We start from the raw sequence: 20,618 nt of genomic DNA, 5'->3' as shown, positions 1-20,618 counted from the left end.
CATTTTTGTGTAGCTCAAAATATTAAGTATTTGAAATTGATTTTTTGCACGTTTGTGGGATACATCATTGACTATTTGCAGATTTTTTTTCCAGATTTTTTTGTGAAACTCAAAAATATGATTTTCGATTTTTTTTTTTAAAACGAGATCACTGGTGCTGATATTTCTCTCTTTCTTAAATAGTGTTGTCTATACTTATCCACTTAGTCAATGAAGACCTGGTAAATGATTTTTTTTCTTAAAACGAGTGGCAAAATATTCATCACTATTCATTAATTAAGGAGAAGAGTCTTGATAAGACAAAATTCCCCAACCAGGTAAAGGAATTTCATGCTACACCGATAGACTTAATCTCTCCTTATAAGCATTCCAAAGAAGGATAGCTTTATCTACATGAGGAGAGAGATATATATAGAGAGAGTGGGTTCCATCAGGATGCTAACTTGGAAATTTCGTACCTTTTGTGCTAAGTGGAGGCAACATGCAAGAACATGAAAAAAGCTGGAGCTTTCATCACCAAACTTGACCCACTCATTTATTTTTTCCTTGTTGGTTCCGGAGAAGTTTTTGTTTGTTTGGTCAGGAGAGAAGTCTGAAGCTTTTTAAGGCACACTTCTTTCGGGCTTCTCAGACAGCTTCGAGGTGGCGCACCACCGAAGCCCAAAAGACTATACCGAGAAACTGGCCGCGAGCTGTTTCTGGGACTGTCCCGAGCTTCTCCCCTCTGAATCGAATCGGTACACTGAGTTGCCCCTTCAGTTGATTCTATTTACAGCAAAATGCCACCCCGAAGTATAACGCTTGGATGGACAAGTGAAAAGGAAAAAAAAAGCTGAGATTCTCGTCGACTCGAATCGCTCCCCATCCGTGCACACCCGAGCTTGCTCTAGGGCTACGTGCTGCCGCCGCCGCCGCTCCCTGCCGGACTAGCCACCTGCTCCGTCTCCCCGGCACGGCACACCCAGCCGTATCCCCTTCTTGTTCCGCCTGCTCCGCCGCCACTCCCCCGTCGGACGAGCCCCCTGCTTCTTCGCCCCTGCACACCCAGCCACCTTCCCCGCAGATTGGCACCGAGGACGAGATGGCCACTCCGTCCCCGCCTTTTGACCGTCGCCGCGGAGACCTCCCTGTCAGGCGCTGACCGGGGCCTCGTCTCCAGCCCCCACTCGGCTTCCTCGAGCTCATCCTCCCCGACTAGTTCCTCCTCGCAGCCACAGGGATATATCTCCTTCCAATTTTCACTTGTATATTTACAGTATTGTCAAGACGTTTTGCTAAGCTTCCAATTTCCTCTTGTATTGTCATGGTGTCATGCTGTTCTGCTGATGTTCAATTTACTCGTAGTATTTCTCTGGATGTGAACTAATATTCCGCTATAGTTCAAATTGCTGGGTAATTGTAAATTAATGGGTAGTTGTAAATTGCTTGAGAAGTTATTGTTATTCGAAAACACTAAAGATTTCTTTTATTTTGGCATGTATAAAATTGCAAACGATTGTTATCATCACTTATTTGACCACATATTTTAATTTAGGGGTGTTATAGACATTTTCAACTCAACACATCAAATAAGCCAAATTTTTTAGAAGCCTAAAAGAATATGAGCAACCAGTTTCTAGGAGCTTCTTCTCACCACACTTTTTTCCCACCATTTTCTAGAAGCTAGCTTATGCATAAGCAGAAGCCCAAAAGAAGTCACCCTAAGGCTGATTCTGAAATTCCACTTCTCAACGGGTTAAATCTCTTACATTCTCACTTGTGTCAAGCAAGCCAATGCACATTTGCAATTGGGCTTCTCAAGTTCTAATGTTCACGTGCCCATTTTTCAGAACACCTCTTAAAATTTTGAATTTAGCACGAAATCCTAATTAAAGTAACTTAGATGCACAAATTGTTTCTTCATGAAACTAAAAAGGAGAATCAAGATCCCAACTTCAAAAATTGAAAAAAAACTACATCAAGCATGTCGCTTCAGAAAATAAGAGTGTAGAGAATTTTCAAGACGTCATACCTTACATATGAAAAAAAAAATTGTCTCCGGGAAACTCTATTTTCATATCAACACGCTATGCATTCGAAATCCAATGCACACAATAGATTATCTTCAATTACGATGTGTTCTCATTTTTGGTATCCATGTTATGACTCTAAACTCGAAAGGAACATATACGGCAGGCGAGTCTTGGAGCATAATGTTGGGTCTGCCTCGCTCCGTGTTAATTTTGGTAGTACTCAACTATGAATAAGTAAAACAAGGCTCAAACCTATAGCTGCAAGGCTGGATAAAGTCGGTTGAGAAATTCTTAAGTAGCTTGATAGTTTGAACCGTTGATTGTTTATTCAATACAAAAGAGTACGTTAGACATTTTTTTTAATTATGTGCAACATTAGTTCCTAGAACATTGCAGCTAGAGACATTCAAAGTTGCACACGTGTTTGTGTTCTAAGTTCCATGTTCTCTTCTTCTTTTCGAGTTAGGTTTATTCATGAGCTAACTATTTTACTTGATCATATGCCAAATTAAGCTTAATTGTTTACCACAAATGAAGAAATCGTGAGAATTGAGCCTCATCCTTATATAACATCTTATAAGGAAACAAGTCTTCGTCACAACTGATTTATCTTAGGTACCATTAAATATTAAATGGGGATAAATGAACATAGTTGTTGCATCTAGTTTAGAGGTTGATGTATGTAAGTTTATCACTCGACCATGACGTTCTTACATGGCGGCCAAATACATTTGTACTTTCTTGATTAAATCATGTATGATGAAGTAATAATGAATTGAAAACATAAGGTTTGCTAGGAAATACACTTGAAAGACCAAGATAGATCTTAAAATAAAATAAAAAATCATTGCATGGTTTCTATAGAGGAGGGTATTTTGACTAAGTATAACCTGGTGTTTCACAAAGAGAAATAACTAAGCATAATTTTCTCTTATGACACTTTGCTCGTCTTGTGGGGCCAGATAATACACATTGCGCTCAAATCCGAGTAAGAGTATGATCTTCACGCTGGAATTTATTGAACTGCCATAATGGCAGGTTATTTACAATGTTACGTGGATTCATATGTGTATCCTTTAAGCTATTTTGAAGGGCAATGTAGCAATATGATTTATGTTGCATAAGTGCATCATGTAATGTTTTTCTTCACCCCTTTATCCTTTTCAATTTTTTCCGCAAGACTTGTTGTCAAGGCGTGGCAAATATTTCCTCCGTTCATAAAATAACTTTTTAGATTTATATAAAGTTTAACACTTTAGCATATGTAAACACTATTTAGTGTATAGATACATTTAGATTTAGACAAATGTAGGTAGCAGTAGTTTTCCCACAGTCTTAGGCTTTTCATTTTATCTAAAATTATGTATTAGCACCACGAAATTGCATATCTTTATGAAAAGTACTAGTAGCATACAGATTCATTGGATGGGATCAGCCAACCCTAAGAGCATCTCCAGCCGCGTCCCCCAAAGCGTCCCCCAAAGGGTTTTGGGGCGCGCCGGACAAAAAATGCGTTCCAGCCGCGTCCCCCAAAGCCCATTTTTGTCCGGCGCGGCCCGATACGGTGTCCGGCGCCCCGAGCCCTTCCCCGTCCCACATGGGACGCACCGGGGACGCCGGACACAACGAAAAGCGAGGCGGGCTCCCACATGTCGGCGACTATTTGCATAAACCGTTGGTTCGCGCCTCTTTTCTCGTCGCTCCTTTGTTCCCGCGCCTCCCACCCCACCGCCGCCGCTGGATTTCCCAGCCGGTTGGGCGTCTGATCTCTGCTGAGAGTCGGAACCGTTGTCGCGGCTGGGGCTCCCGCCGGTCGTGCCGCCGCCGTATCGCCAGCGCGTCCCAGAACGCGCCGTCAAATCCGCCCCACCTCCGCGCACAGAAGGTGCTCGACGACTTGCCAGGTAGGCGCGATTGGCCGTTGTTTGTTGCGTCGTCTGCCTCGGCGCAAATTTAACCATTGATTTTGCTTCAGCCATGGACATCGACGATGAGATGGTTGCCTCGCCGGAGGACGAGCAAGCCTTCGACGACGACTGCGGGAGCATTTGCCGATCATCGCGTCCCTCCAGGAATTGCTCGACGCCGAGGCGAGAAGAGGAAGAGGCCGCGCCGCGGAGGATCAAGGCCGGGAAGAAAGAAGTCGAAGCCCCGACAGAGGATGGAGGGGCATGCCATGCTGCACAACGACTACTTCGCCGACGACGCAACACAGGCCGACAATTTTCGGCGCCGGTACAGGATGAGCAAGGGGCTGTTCATGAGTATTTGATAAATGGTTCTGTGTTAAAAAAAAGTAATTTAAATGTTTGGGGGCGGCGTTTGGAGATGCTCTAAGATGGTAAAGATATTTTCTATCGGTTTTTTTTTGCATTGTTTAATTTAAAGTACCAGCACGCATATTTTTCTGCTTTTTGGTTGAGTAAAAGCGCACACACACTCTTGATTGCTGGTTATCGTGGTCCATTGATGTAACTAGCCAGTGGAGTTTGTGAGTTGTGACCCGACGCTCTGCCTCGACATCGACATCGACAGTGACGGCAGCGGCGAGCAAATCTCGCAGCCACAAGATTCAAACCCCCAAACCCTAACTCCCACTCCCCACTCCCCACTCCACCCACCATGGCCCCGAAGCGCCGCCCGGCCGCCGCCTCCGCCGCTCCGGGCTCGGCCTCCGACGGCGAGGCGGACTCCTCCCACGACCACCGCTCCCCGTCCCCATGTCCCTCCCGCTCCCGCTCCCGAACCAAGACCCCCCCACCCAACACCCACCCGAACGCCGCCGCGCTGTCCTCCACCCCCATCTCCGCCGCCGTCGACCTCGCGGCCGCCTCCGACTCCGACGCCGACGGCGACGCCGAGGGCCGGCTCCCCTCCCCGCGGCGCAGCCGCGAGCGCTCCCCCCGCCCCCACTCCGACTCCGACATCTCCGCCGCCGCCGCATCCGACGAGGACAACGCCACGCCGCCGCGCCGCTACTCCCTCGTCGACCCTCACAAGATCAAGCCCATCAGCTCCAGCCCGCGCCGCCCCTCCCAGCGCTCCAAGCGGCCCCGCAGCTCCCCGCTCTCCGCGGAGAGGCGGAAGCGGCCGCCGCGGGTGTGGAGCCCCAAGGACGAGATCACCATCCTGCGCTCCCTCATCTCCTACCGCTCCAAGAAAGGCGCGCTCCCCGCGTCCACTCAGGAGACCGGCAAGCTGCACAGCCAGATCCGTGGCCAGCTCACTGCGGAGGCGTCTACCACCCAGCTCTGCGACAAGGTCCGGCGCCTCAAGCACAAGTTCCGCTTGCTCGTGGCCCGTACCAAGGATGGGCAGGATCCGGAATTGCCAACTGTGCATGAGTGTGACGTCTACGAGCTTAGCAAGATGGTTTGGGGTGCTGATGCTGCTGGTAGGGCTGCCTATGGTAACTACTGGTTTGGGGATAGCGATGAGGAGCAGAAGAGTGGGGAGAGCGACGAGGAGCAGGGTATGGATGGTGGGTGGGAAGGCCCTGACCGCAGGGCGAATAGAAGGCTGAAGGCGATTACTGTCTCGAATGGGACTGCGAGTACCATTGCAATGGGGCACTGCAACAGAGGTGGGAAGGGGAACGGCATGTACCCATACCTGTGGGAGGCTGTTCAGGAGCTGTCCGAGGAACAACCGAGTGGAACGGCCTTCAGGAAGGCCTTCGATGTGCTTGAAGGCTCAAGGGCACTGGCGATGGAGGAGAGGCTGGAGAAGTTCAAGCTTTCAGAGATCAGGCAGCACCTGCGTCGGATGGACCTCATGAAGGAGACGGTAAAGATGGTGCTTGATGCACTCGAGGGTGCTAACTGAGTGGGTTCAAATTGACATACTTCTGGATTTTCCATGCATTGTATGGCGAGTACTTGCTCAAAAAGGGTGATAATGACATAATGTGTCCTTCTAGTTCGTATATTAGTCATGTTCTGATGTTTTCGTCTTTTGGATATAGATATTCGGTTGCTTTAACTTTGTGGGCAAGGGTATGCTTACCTCAACCAAATAGGTCTATAACAAGGAGTCGTCGCTTCCTGTCAAACATTCTGACCTGTGTTGCTTAGATACTAATTTATATCTGGTTAAGTACTTCAATATTTACCGTAAGTGTTTTTTTTAATTCTGCATGTCTCGGTATGAATCGTGTTGCATTTGATGTAGGGATATTCTTGGTGCTTGCTAGCTGCTAGGTTCCCACGGGAAGAACTAAAACTTAATGTTTATTTTGCAAATGGCTTATGTTGGAGTGGTCAGGAGCATGCGTCAGGTGTAATTAGATGCACTTAATGTAGCTAAAGTATTGTTTGATAGCTTAGTAACAGACTTATCCCTTACAATGTTGACCTCTGTAGTGTCAAGTTCAATAACTTGGGTTATTAGATACACATAATGTAGCTATTAGATACACTTTATTTTGCAAATGGCTTATGTTGGAGTGGTCAGGACTCAGGAGCATGCGTCAGATGTAATTAGGTACACTTAATGTAGCTACACTAGTGTTTGATAGCTTAGTAAACAGACTTATCCCTTACAATGTTGACCTCTGTAGCGTCAAGTTCAATAACCTGGGTTTTGGGTTAATTTGATATATGCCACTGTAATAATTCTGTATTCGAGGATAATTGGGTTAAAAATTGTTGTGGCATTTCTCAAATACGCAATAATTGCAGTGGCACTTATCTTATTAATCCGGTTTCGAAAGTACATGGATGTTCATCATGATATGAGTATATGCCATCTGCAGTTGTATGGTGTTTAGGCTTTACCAAATTGCTTTATTGGTAGAGAATGTGCATGGACATGTTTTTCACCAAATTTTGCAAGTCTCCCATGTTTTTGACTTTTGTTAGATGTAATTATGTACACTTCATGTAGCTATCACCCGTACTGCTAGTGTTTGATAGCTTAGTAACCCTCATCCCTTGAATTGTTGACCTCTGTAGCATCAAGTTTGATAGCCTGGGTTGTGCCTACATGGTTGCGCACACAACCTATATTAGATTTCCTCTTCAAAGTTGATGTTATTTATAGAAAATACATGGATGTTCATCATGATATGACATGTGCAGTTGCAAAGTTTGGTCCTTAGGTTTTACCAAGTTGCTTTAGTGGCGGAGAATGTGCATGGACATGTTTTTGCTCCAAATGCATGTTACAGCATAATGAACATTCACATTTCTTTTTCAAAACAAGTTACACAATTTTCCATATGTCTGCCAGAGACAGACTAAGGGTTGCACACGCAAGTATGCAACCCAGCTGATATGCTCAGTCTTAAACTTGCAGAAGTGCTAGTTGTGTATCTCATTGGTGGTTCTTGTATATTTTTGCGGCCATTGGTTTCAGTAGGTAATGTTATGATCTGCATCTCTACTTTACTTAGTAACATGCATTGTATCATCTTGTAATTATCAAATGCTGGCTGGTTTTATCTTGTGTATCTGATCTGCGTTCGTGTCGAATCTTAGTTGAATTCCCTGGACTGTAACATAGCCGGAAACAAAGCCATTTTGTTATGTTGCTGTCATTCTTGTTGCTGGGATCTACTTTTGGTGACCAACTGACCATGTGTCCAGGAAATGGATCACAATGACCATGCCATGAGTTTGCAGTAACCTCAGGTTCAAGCTGGATAGTGTTAAGCGGCTAAATTTCATTGGCGTATGGTTTAGCTGGTTGCAGTTTACTAACCTGTGGTTTGATGGTTAGGGGGGTAGTGGTACCTTAGCTCACCATGAATCAATCCCTAGGTTTGACGCTTTGGCTTCTCTCTGAATTTTCTTTCAGTTTCTCGAATGACGATAGCGAGGTGCATGTGGTGAATTTGGCTCAGTCTCTTTGAATTCAGTCTCTCAAAGGAGTTCATATGGTAGGATGAGTGTATGCACATTTTTTTGTGACCGGCTCTCTTGATCACCAAAGACACCAGCCCATGAGTCGGAGGGAGGGAACATCTTGTCGAACTTCAAACCTCACCCTGGGCCCGAAACTACACGGGATTGGGCTTTCTGTGAAATCTCTCAATACAGTGTCGCCGTGAGAGATTTGTAGCTACGGCATGCCGCATTCTATCGTGTCTGACTAATCTGCAGGAGCTAGCAGCACTAGATTTGTAGCTACGGCATGCCGCATTCTATCGTGTCTGACTAATCTGCAGGAGCTAGCAGCACTCTTATTCTCAGCCTGGCGCAAAAAAAAAGCACGGGTAAGGCGTTTTGGCTCAGAGCCTCCGCATGCTCCTACCTAAGAAGGAAAAATCGAAAAATCAATTTTCTTTAAGAAAACTGATATTTTTTTTACAACGAATATGAACATATGTCCCAACTGCACATAAACATTTCGTTAAGAAAAGACATGTGTGGTGGTATGTGAAAGAAGAACAAATCAGAGTTCTCTAAAAAGCCACACAATTCATTTCTTTGAGTACCAAATTTCATTTCTATTGCGCAGAGCATACACATGTCTTCTCAGGGAAATTTTGCATTCAGCTATAAAAACATGTCCATATCTATTGTAAAAAATTGCGATTTGGCTTGTGCTTCCATAGACTCCGAAATCTCAAAACAGTGTAAACCATCGAGAGGTATCTTTCTAAGTGAAACACAATTTCTAAGTGAAACACAAGAATGGTTGAGATTAAACGATAACTGTCCGGAATTAAGGTAGGATGACTGAGATTAAATGATACCACGATACCTCCTCAGGGGATTACACTTCGTTGAGATTTCGGGGTCTATGAAAACACACGCCAATTTGGCTTGTTTTGATTTCTTTGCTATTTTTTCAATTTTCCTACTCCAGCGGGAGCATATGAGTTCGAGATTACCTTTGAATTTCCGAGGCTTGGGCCCATTTTGAATAATCATTTTTTGTTGAAAGGAGATTTTGACCAATTTCTTGATATAGTCCCCAATGCTCCGGGCTACAGCATATTCTGCTTAAGATACTTTTTGTTTATGGTTTGCTACAAAGAATGAACTCCGGTCTCCAATGCGATATTTTGACTACACATTTCTTTGTTGATACTTATTTTTTAAATGATAGTCAAACATAAAAAAATGTGTGACCACCCTGGAAAGAACAGTTCTGAAAATCCAGTTTCCAACATATCTAAAGGCAAAGGTGATGTGAAGGCACCTTTGTCAAACCAAGTTGAGATCGCCAATTTAGTGTTTGGTTTATTACAAACAAAGTGCAGTTAGCAAACCTTCCTGTGGCATTTTGAAATAATTTCAATTGCAAACTAAATGTGGGCCAACCAAAATTTAGAAATTATGCAACTCTTGTTTGCCTTTTTAGTAAGCCGTATAATTCACGTAGCGCTTCATGAATTGATATATTTTATCTTCATATGGATGATGTTTGATTGATGCTGACATGAAAATTTTGGAGAAGTTCACATATATGACATGGTCCAAGGAGAATGGTTCTGCAAATCCATGCCTACCATTTTGGCGCAACTGGATCAATGGAGTCTGGAGCCCTTCTGGTAAAGTTTAATGGAACTCAATGCACGGCGGCCAGTCGCTCGCACAACACTTTGGCCCTTGAAACCTCCTTTCCGGTGAGATGTGAAAACCTCCTTCCTACAATGACGGCAAAACCTTCATTTTAAAATCAAATTGTACGGAATGCTTGTCATTGCTACTTGCGTAATGGACCATATATAGTACGCCGAGAAGGTCAAATTTCAGATGACGCGACACGAGAGTGGTATTGGGAATCGGAAGGATCTAACTGGATAAATCTGCATTGACATTGCATCCGCAGATGCATTCCTTACTTGGGCCGTGATTTTAGTATGAAATTGTTAAATGCTCCAAGATATTGGTATTGCGGTGGATATCATAATTTGGGTGTGTTTCTGCATTTGGATTTTGTTTGGCGATCTGTCTTTGGTACAGAATAGCTTAAAATCGCTCGCTGAGCTAAAAAAAAATTGAGTCAAAGAAAATTATATGGTATATTAATTGAATTTAAGCTGATTTTCCAAACAAGTTTTCTGTACAGTTCTGGTTATAAAAAAAATTTAGGACAACAAAGATTAACGTGTTAATTTGGTCTGTGATCAGTGGTAAACCGAATCCTGTTAAGATAGCCCACGTTGGTGTACGGTTTGCTACAACAAAAGTGCAAATATCTCGATAGCAAACCCTGGCACAGAATCCACCAGGCGTTAGCAAATTTTGGTTGCAAAACAAGATGACATGGTCAAAGGAGAACGGTTCTGCACATTTATTCGTCCGATTTTGGAGCAGCTGGACTACTGGAGAAAGCGGCAGCGAAGCGGCCTCCTGGTAAAACCTTCATGGAATGCAAAGGATGCGTGCGGCTGGTCGCTCGCGCAGTGCTTTTGGCCTTTGAAACCTCCATTCCGGTGAGATGGCAAGACATCCTACTACTGCCTTCCTACGATTGCTTATTACATTATCAAATCAGATTGTACAATGTACGGAAATACGGAATGCTCATCATCGCTACTTGCGTGATGGACCGTACATACGCCGAGAAGGTCAAATCTCAGATGATGCAACATCAGCGTGGTAATGGGAATCCGGAGGATCTAACTGGATGAATCTATATTGACATTGTACGCGCGCCTTCATGTTCTAGTTGACATTGTATCAGCAGGTGCATGATGTATTAACAAGGGCCTGAAGTTTAGCAGGAAATAGTAAGATTCTCAAGAAATCAGTACAGCTTTAGATTGTCGTAATATCTTTTGGTAGAGCTGTTTCTGCGGTAGATTGTCATGGAATGTTACTGGTATTTTCCAATCGTAGAAGCCACTGTTACTTGCGTAGTGGACCGTACAACCATACAATGCCAATGTCAAAGTAATACTAGGTCCTCGGACAGATACATCATCACCGAAACTGAATCTAAGGCCCTGTTTCGATTGCAAATTTTTTTAAACGTACGAACAGAAAAAATACAGGATTGAGATGTCATTGCTACAGGATTTCGAAGCACAAGAATTTTGTATGAGGTGTCTTTGGATGGTGAACAAACAACAAACACACAAATTTATAGCATTGAAGAGAGAGATTAGATAGAGATAGAGTGCAAGTGTATTAGACTTCTCTCAAAGGAAATAAAATAAAATGAGATTTAAGCTCATGTTAAGATTGCTATGAAATGAAGAGCACAAGAATGGATTCCATGGAAATTTGATGAACTCAATCCTATGATTCAAATGCATTCCATAGAAAAACTCCTATGTTCTATGAAATTCCTTCAATCCAACGAGTCGCTAACCAGCTTGCATGTTTTGCGGGCAAACCAAACGCGCCCCGAGATGACATGGTCAAGGAGAACGGTTCTGCACATCCATGCGTGCCATTTTGTAGCAGCTGGATCACCGGAGTGCAGTAGCGGCGAGGCGCCCTTATGGTAAACTTTCATGGAACGCAAAGGATGTGCGCGGCTAGTCGCTCGTGCAACGCTTTGGCCCTTGAAGCCTCCTTTCCGGTGACTTATTTCATTGTCAAACCAAACTGTATTATGTACGGAGTGCTTATCATTGCTACTTGCGTAATGGACCGTACATGCGACGAGAAGGTCAAATATATTGGGGAATGGGGAGGATCTTACTGGATGAATCTACACTGACATTGCATCAGCAGATGCATAATGTATTCACAAGGGCTGCGATTTGAGCAGAAAAGTGGTTAGGTTCCTCAAGATATTTCTACGGATGCGTGTAGAACAAGTTTAGGACAGCAGAGTGCAATACAGTCGTAAACCAATACCAACACATTCCACCTTAGTTCAAGGAGTGCAAAGGATGTCTGCAGCTACTCGTTTGGGCTTGTCATATTATCTTATTGGCCCTTAATCCTCTTTCCCAGTGAGATGACAAAATCTCCTTGCTACTGCTTACGACAACAAGGTTAGTTATCAGATCGAATTGTGTCACAGAATGTTAGTATTTTACCCAATCTCAGTTACTATACGGAGTACTTGCGTCGTGGACTGTCGTACCGTACAATGCAAATGTCAAATTAAGAGTGTGCCCTCAGATGCAGCATCAGCGTGACACTGAAAACTGAACCTCACCGGGTAACTGTATGGACGTTGCCCCGACCGTCAGTGTCATGCATTCACATCTGCGTTCATCGAAGATTCTGAATCCCCAAAGCCAAGAGCAGATTAGGCAGAGCTGCATTTACCGAGATTCTGAATCACCAAAGCCAACATGCAACTGATTAAGACCTATACTAACCAATCTGGTAGGCGGTACAGTGCATCATGAAACAAATGATTGATTCTAGCCATCACACATGTCAATTCTCGCACAGCACTTGGAATACAATGCATGATCTTGCCATCTTGGACGGAACGTAGTAGTGGCGTGAGTGCATGGCATCCAAGGGTGGATGCGGCTGCTAGTGTGCAACCCCTGCTGCCCTTTCAGGCATCCTGTCCGGTGAACTGACAACCCAGCTCTCCAATTTGTTATACCTAATATACCTGCTAACTAGTAGCTTCCATTCATTCAAGTTAATGTAGCCACGATTTCAATACGCACCGACCTGTTCAACCCACGGATCAGTTCACGAAAGTATCGTCGCCAAGCATATATATTAACCACTAATCAGTAAGAGTTGTTATGCACGACAAATACTGACAGTGACTAAGGCAAGTTCCGGCGTCGCCAATCAAGTATTATCATTCACTTTTGGGCTAAACAAAAGACATGACCATCCATGGTTGTGTCTGCACCTAATTGCAGGTGCTGGGTTTGCCTCTTTTAACTATTACAGTGGTTTTATAACAGAACTGTTGCAGTCATCGAATATCTAAGCTGGCGAAACAATCTATAGCATTCCTACTTATGCCAGCAGAAAATTCAGAACGAGAGAAAAGAATGAAGTGCACGGACAGTACTAGTCTAACAGAGGTCAGATGATCGGCGAACTTTTCATTCGAGATATCCTACACGCGTTAATTTGGTATCATCAACCGTCACACATTTACATTTTTGTACACAAATTATTATCTAGCGAATATTTTATGCAAACTGTCCATGTCTGAATTTTCTGCTTTAGAGAGTCAGACAGATGCATTGTACTCCGAACTGAGAAAACTAGTCATTACCGGTTCTCTTTCAATTGTAAAGAGACTTTAAGATTCATTTACGTCAAACTATCGGTTACGCCAAACTACTAAAATTTAAGCCAGTGAAAGTCAAATTTAGGTTTCAAGTGTTGATATTTCAAGTTAGCCGAAGCAGAAACCTAAGTTAATCATGTGTAACAGCTGGAAGACCACTTATGATTTAATTTAAGAGTATGCCCTTGACTTTGACTCGGACACTCTATTCATCATCAAGCTTACAGTACTTGACAATAGGAAATCCTGGTCTGACTTTGGGGTCTGACTTTTACTCGCAGATCAAGTTTGAAACCGCCTACACCAACAAGCTGCCACATTAGAAAAGTTTTCAAATCCAAAACAAATTGGACTAGTTGGCACCAAATTGAGCGATAAAGTATAGCTAGGACTAGGAGCGTGGTATAAATAGGTCATGTCACAGTTCATGGGGATATGTTTTGGTGTATTCTATATGATACCAGTATGCAACTTGATTGTGAGCCAGGAACTCAAAAAATTGGTACCACACATCTTTAGTTTGAATTTTTGGAAATCTAAGTCACCTGAAATTGCCGTATCACAAATGCACGGTTCAAATTGAAACAAACTCTAAATATTTTGCAATATGAAACCATTTGTTGTTAGCTATGTTAGCATGTTGTAGATCTTTTTCTTTTTCTTTCAATAGGTAGATTTTTTTCTTTCTCCGCTTTTCGCACTTTTGGTTGTACTAAAGGATGAGGTTGGCATCATCAACCGTTCCTTCCCTGACCCTTTTCTTAGGAGGGGTTGCGGGTGTATCAACATCTCCAGAGTCCAAGATGAGGAAGAGGACAAACAACAATAACATTTCGAAAGTAAGAACACACCATTATGTGTGATCCGGATCTTGGCTCCATGCCAATACAGCACCCGGACCAAGAAGGGCGAGAGAACAATTGGGCTGACGTCCACGTCCATTTTGAGACCACAAGGTCCACAGGGGCGACCAAACTACTGGCTACGGTGGGATAGACAAAGCTCTGGGACACCATCGCGCGCCCAGCATATGCAGTAGAACGGCTAGCTAGACGTCACGGCTAAGCTGGCGATCCGTCTGAAAAATGAGAAGGCTCGAGATACACACAGTTTATCGATGGATATATCATGGATGGCCACCCGCCACGACGCGAAACGACGTGCATAGAAATTTATATTTGCTGTGGAGCGAGAAGATGAGGATAAGGCATATGCCCTGACATATGAAATGGGGTTAAGGATACTAGCAATGGATGGGCGCGGCGGCACGCCGCGCCAATTGTATATTGTGATGGTTGCAATATTTTTCAGACCATGCTTGAATTGATGAAAATAATTAATATTTTCTTGTTTGTACAGTAGATTTTGAGATGGTTGGCAGTGAAGTTGGATACAGAATACACTGAAGTTAGGTGCATGAAAAGTTAATCCTTAAGATCAAGTAAATAAGTGGAATATATGGAATTCTACCCACATTAAGGACGACATAAAAATAACTGTAATTAACTTGGACACATGATAGACTGATACCGGGCAGCATACACAAAGAAGGTTTCTCTGGATGATATGGATGATTATAATTTGTAAAGGTTTTGTGTTAGTGCTATTAACCATTAGACTTGATTACAAAGCTCATATCATTGCCTTGCATAAGTAGTAAGTACACTAAGATGTAATTACATCTAACAACATTTTTGAAGTGATTAGATCTGACAACATAGTTCGTGGATCATTTTACATATAGAATACATGGAAAAGACATGAGTTTCTACTTGAACAGAAGTATGACATATATAGTAGGATGTGGTAGTGCTGATGTTCCCATCCATCAGTGCTTTGCATTGGTGTCCGCATTGTTGCGGGAAAAGATGATGAGTTGTTGGCCTTTGGTGAACAAAGATCCGAGTGTGCTTCATTGCATTGGTGTCCGCATTGTTGCGGGAAAAGATGATGAGTTGTTGGCCTTTGGTGAACAAAGATCCGAGTGTGCTTCATCGTCCAAGGGAATCAGTGTCCTCTTCTTAAATCCTTGTTTGGGCTCCTCGACAAAGCCGAGAAGACCTCCAGCTGGACTCTCTATCACCCTAACCAATACTACACAACCAGGTTGGTGCGAGGAACAACCAAACCTATAAGTGGTGCACAACAGTTCAGAAGTGGAGCTACAGTGTTAAGTTTTATGTGATATACCAACAATAAAAGGATATCTCTTACTGCATATTCCCTAACATTTTTTTCATGAAGATTCATGAATAGAATGTAACCTATCTTATCTTGCAGAAGGTCGGGGGCAACTCTCTTATAATGTTATTTGCAATTGTAAGAGAAAAATAAGCAATAAGCCAAGATATTTCAGATTGTCAGTATCACAGAATGAAAAACTGCATAAGTATCTATAGGGAATGGGAAAAAAAGTAGCACTCCCCCAAAAAAGTTACAGAACATGACATTTTTCGTCATAGTAACTAAGTGTTGACGGAGTGGTAACACATCAACGGTACTTCAAATAACATTAGATGGGTCAACTTCTTTGTTTGAACCAATTCCATATGCTTGTTCTGCTTGTCCTAAAGAGACTCCAAGTATGACTAATAATGCAAACCTTATGTTCATGTGAAATATTTTAGCATCTCGGTAATTTCATCAAATTGTATAAAATAACAATAGAGACAGTTCGTACTGATCAGCTGAAGAGATCAATATATGGAAAAGAGATGATCTATATTTTGATCTAATTATAAATGTTTGCAAGAACCATGTGACAGTATTTATAGATACCACGTTGTTTGGAAAGTTTGCTTATATTTTAAAAAGCATAGACAAATGCATGACTACAAATGGCTTAGTCTAAGCTACCGACCCTATCTGCGATTCAGAATTGTTGTTTGCCTTTCAGAGTTAGCTATCAAGACGGAAGCGAGGCCACCGCATGGCCATAGCGTTGTTAACAAAAAAAACTCCAGTATAGGAGTGCATGAATCGTAGAAATGAAGTGAGCCGTACAAACCAGAATCTGAAAGTTAAGAAATAGAAAGCACCATCAAACTGAACACACAGTGCACACATATTAGAAAAGTAAGAGTATGAATAAATCATATACATACCAGTAGGTTTGAGCTAGAATCCATAGAGTGTCTTCTAGATATGATGTGTTCCTTGTGTCTATAGATGGTGCACCAGTTTCATCTACTGAAAGTATCTTCAAGCTTTTCCTTAATGTTACTCTCGAGGCTGCAACATTGGTCTGCCCTTGAGAAAATGGAGGCTTTGGCGACTAAAAAACAATCTTCTCAAACATTTGGGCTTGTCTTTTGCGAAGAGTCATCAAATAGAAACTGCGAATTGGATACAGCCGACACTTTATTGGGAAGGACTACTTTGTAGATGATGCATTTAGCACTATTCGAGATATGCATACATGCTCACCTTTGTTACTTGCAGTCATGATCTTGGCTTATTATATGACCCATTCGCCTAGAGCCTTAAGAAAGGTACCATTGTATAGTCCAATTGTTTGATCAATATTTGTCAATATAATTTTCAGAGAACCAATCTTCAAAGAGATCTTATGACACGGGAAGTTGTTATGATCCATCCACATTATGCCAAAATCTGAAAGAGACAATAAATATGCATCAACCACATGGTCCATTTTCTTGCAAATAATATCAAAACTTCCAAATTCACTTGCACCCCCAAGAGTTGTAGAGAAAACCACATCATAAATTCATAGCATGACCACATTATTAGTAGGAAAAACTATAGCACGTTATGCCAAAAAAGATGTATCAGAATATGTTTTTAGAGAATGAGTCATATATGCATCAACAGTAGCATAAATACAATTAGAGCTGGATAACATTTCCACATCAAGAGATACAGTAATCCAATAGTAGGGGGTACAGAAATCCAACAGTAGGGGGTACAAAAGTCCAAGAGAGGATAGCCTCCCCTTCCCTCATGCTCCCTTCCCAAGAAGGCAGCGAAGCAAAGTCGATGTCTCAACTGAAACGAAGAAGCCCCCAAAAGACCAGCAATCCTAAGAGTAAATAAATGAGAGAAACAAACGATATAGATTACCGACATTTGAACAAAAAAATCACCTGTTCCAGAACAAAGGCAATTGACAATCAAGGGAAGCAAACCAAAACCATGACAATGTGGCAAGATATTCAATGAAAAAGTATACCTTTTTGGATTCAAATGTTAGCTAAATTTACATGTACTGTATTGACACTTCAGCTCATCACATGAGCTTTTAGGTTTTTGATGTCATCCAGATTTCCATTTGGTAAGTTATATCATTACAGATTCTTCAAAGAATTTGGAAACTACCAAGACATATTAGTGTGTTCTCCCTATAAAAAAATAGAATATCCAAAGCACATTGGGCTGTAACATGTGAGACAATGGAAGAATTGTGCGAATATTAAAATTAGAATCTGGATTAAGCAAGACTAACCATTTGTCCATGAAAATAATGTAAAAGCACTAAGAGAGATCTTCACAAACAAATTAAAATTGGTGAACGAAAGTGTAAAGATAACTGATAAGACACTGGAGATTGTAGACATACGATTTTTTACATGATAATATAAACAAAAAAATATACTCATCTAGACCCGTGGAAGCATGATTTTCCTTTTCAGATTTCTAATGAGACAATATACATAATTTCGTATTCCACACCAATTGTTGCAATGGAAACCTTGGCCACATATTTCTTCTATTGCAATCAATTAAACAACGATTACAATGCATAGAAAGATTAAATTTATGTGACGACACTAAACTTTATCAGTGATAGGCTATCCAATAAAAACATAGTGTTCTAGATCCATCAAGAAAGCAAATATCTTGTTCATAACTTCAAACAAATGTTCATCCGGGGTTTCAAGTAATCAGTTATAATAGTTTCTAGCGTATTAGTTAATGCAAAAAAGTGGGAACTTTTATGCCAAAATCTAACATGCTTGAGTAAGTGGCATACCTTCTCATATGATGGCACGGTCTGCAATGAGATCGCATGAAACAGCTCCGGCATGCAGTGCAACCGACCATTAGTCCATTAGCATCCTTACATTTCTATCTCTCTCTTCCAGACGGCTGATCACTTTTCTACAGAGAACCTTTGTTGAAGTGATTAAGTTGGTGCAAGGTTCTAATAACTCCACACTCAACGTCAGGAGCAGCCATTGATTCTTCTCTGTAAAAAGCAAGAAGACCTGGGAACACTGAAAGGTGTTGTAGATAAAAGAGGAATAAGAGGCAGAATTAGGAACAACCAGCTGCCACTTAATATGCAATATGTACTCAAAATCTGTACTGCAATACCCAAGATACTGATCAAATTAGAATGTTGTGTGGAACTATGTAGACATAATAGCAGCACACATAAATATCATAAGACGTCTCCGACAGTAACGTTGGTGGACAGTTCGTAATGCTTAACAAAATTACTTCAGTTTAGAGTAATGGGTGCAAGACTGAGATGAACTATATTCAAATACTCACTTTTAGAACAAATTCTAAAAATGTAAAATTTCATACAATCACATAGTTGTTGTCAAGGTCGAACCTGTATTGCGCCGAGCATGACACCCTGATGATTACATGGGTTCATCCTATAAAATAGAATGGTGCAGATTATATGATTCTGGCCAATAACAGCATCAAAATACCTGGAAACAAACAACCAACATGTCTAATTCAGTGACCGGCCATAACGAAATTCATCTTATTTGCCACAAATTTATGACGCACCGGTCGAGTTGAATTAAAACTCACACCAAAACAACTTCAGATAATATAAACACACCAACTTGGCACAAATCGACAGTCTAATCAAATATCACATCAGTCTCTCTACCTCATGCCCATCTCAGAACAAACTTACATTACAAGGACGGGAATAGGAAAGGGATATAGTAATAAACGAAAGACAAACCTGCACCATCACACGCTAGCAGTAGCAGGCAGCAAATCTCCACTCAGTTATGTGACCATCTCGAAGCAAAGAAAGGGAGCGCACAGCTGCATGAGATAGAATCACTTGCCTGACTCGTCCTAGCCCATCTCACGGGCCTTGCTGGCTGCTCACCTGCCAGCGAAGGCTGCTTTCGCTCCTCTGCCAACTCCTCGTCCAAGCCACGAGGATGGAAGGATGTGCGAGGTCACCATGTGCATCTTGTATGGAACATCGTCGCCAAAGCAGACGGCGGCGTGTAGGGTCTCGCGCCCAACGCCCCCAGGATGTTGCGCCGGTCGATGATGGCCGACACGACCTCCGCACGCGCCGCGTCGGCGCCGGAGCCTGCGACCCTCGAATTTCTTCCTCCACACGGGTGTGCGCTCAGCTAGGGCATAAATCCGATGGCGAGACTGTGCGCTGGATGTGAAGGGCGGCGGGTGGAGGGCCTGGGCCGGATGGAAGAGGATCGGGGTAGAGGGACACCGGAGGAACGGGAGGAAGATGACGGGGCCGTTCCTTGCCGGAGGGTCTCCCTTATCCGCTGGAGGAGGAAGAAGAGGACGGGGCGGAGAGCACCGGACCTGGGCTGGAGACGATGGGCCTGTGAAGGACATAAGAGAGAGGAGTCGTGATATGGGCAGCGAATCCCAGAAAGAGTCAAAGCGGTGCGGTTCAATAATTTGCTAGAGCCACCCATGATAAAAGGAAGCCCAGCACAATACAAAGAAAAGGAATAAAACAAAAGTGCAAGAGGATGCCCGAAGTGCACACAAGAAAATCACAGCAAAAATTAACCATTGAGTAACGTACGTGTCTACCCATGGTTAATCTAAAAAATAAATCAAAATTCTAAGAAAAAAGATGTTTGTTCCCAAATAGTATAGTAGTTATATAGATTATTTTCGAAATGGGGCTGGGCTATAGATGGCACCCGAGCTAGGACTTCTGGTGCCGATATTTTTTATCATCTGACTTTTAGAAACCCTAGCTTTCGTCTAGTGATGTTGAGTACAGATGTAATACTTCCTCTGTCAGACGAAGTTTATGTGATATTTGTTAAAATTTAGGGTTGTATCTATACGAACTAGTGTTTAGATATATCTAAATTTTGAAAAAAACAACGCAGGCAAGATAGGTTCGTCTGATCCCCCGTGTCACCCCTCGCGTTAGGGCGGCTCGGGCGGAAACCCTAAAGTGCCACCGCTGCCCCCCTCTCCGTCCCTCCTCCTCCCTGCCGCCGCCGGCACGCGCGGGTGAAGCCCGTGGTGCTCTAGGTGGCGGAAGGCTCCCTCTCACGTCGCGCTTGCGGAGGAGGCACGAGATCGACGACGGCGGTCGCCGGCCGACAGCGGGGCTTGTCGGGGATCGGCGGGGTGTGGTCCTGGGCGGGATCCGGGGCGGTGGCCTTGGCCGGTGGAGCTACGGTGCGTCGTGCCTGGCTGCCCTAACGAGGGTTGCGGCGGCCGGGTGATCTTCGGCGATGCAGCTGGTGGCGAGGGTGACCCTGACGG

General features: G+C 43.1%; 1 protein-coding gene and 1 long non-coding RNA gene across 4 annotated transcripts; one reads left to right on the top strand and one right to left on the bottom strand.

Annotated features, from left to right (window-relative positions):
• Nucleotides 1-4,490: 4,490 nt before the first annotated feature.
• On the top strand, nucleotides 4,491-6,116 carry LOC127318420 (uncharacterized). The gene has a single exon (XM_051348902.2). It carries the CDS (start codon nucleotides 4,635-4,637, stop codon nucleotides 5,835-5,837), a length of 1,203 nt encoding a protein of 400 aa, XP_051204862.2. The 5' UTR covers nucleotides 4,491-4,634; the 3' UTR covers nucleotides 5,838-6,116.
• An 8,639-nt stretch (nucleotides 6,117-14,755) lies between these two features.
• LOC127318491 (uncharacterized) lies at nucleotides 14,756-19,284 on the bottom strand. 3 transcript variants are annotated; one of them, XR_007861902.2, is made up of 6 exons: nucleotides 19,084-19,284; nucleotides 18,715-18,817; nucleotides 18,127-18,370; nucleotides 16,563-17,175; nucleotides 16,241-16,471; nucleotides 14,756-15,265 (listed from the first exon to the last, which is right to left on the bottom strand). It is a non-coding gene; the product is annotated as an uncharacterized lncRNA (long non-coding RNA). The 3 variants fall into 3 exon arrangements; XR_007861901.2 differs by having other exon boundaries at nucleotides 18,715-19,284; XR_011749385.1 differs by having other exon boundaries at nucleotides 16,563-16,748; nucleotides 18,715-19,284.
• Between the last annotated feature and the right edge of the window lie 1,334 nt (nucleotides 19,285-20,618).

Source organism: Lolium perenne, chromosome 7 (assembly GCF_019359855.2).
Source record: "Lolium perenne isolate Kyuss_39 chromosome 7, Kyuss_2.0, whole genome shotgun sequence".
Classification (NCBI taxonomy): Eukaryota; Viridiplantae; Streptophyta; class Magnoliopsida; order Poales; family Poaceae; genus Lolium; species Lolium perenne.
This window is presented reverse-complemented; position numbering and strand designations above follow the sequence as displayed.

Bases quoted from the DNA above. Each gene is read 5' to 3' on its own strand.
- LOC127318420 (XM_051348902.2), top strand. From the start codon at position 4,635: ATGGCCCCGAAGCGCCGCCCGGCCGCCGCCTCCGCCGCTCCGGGCTCG.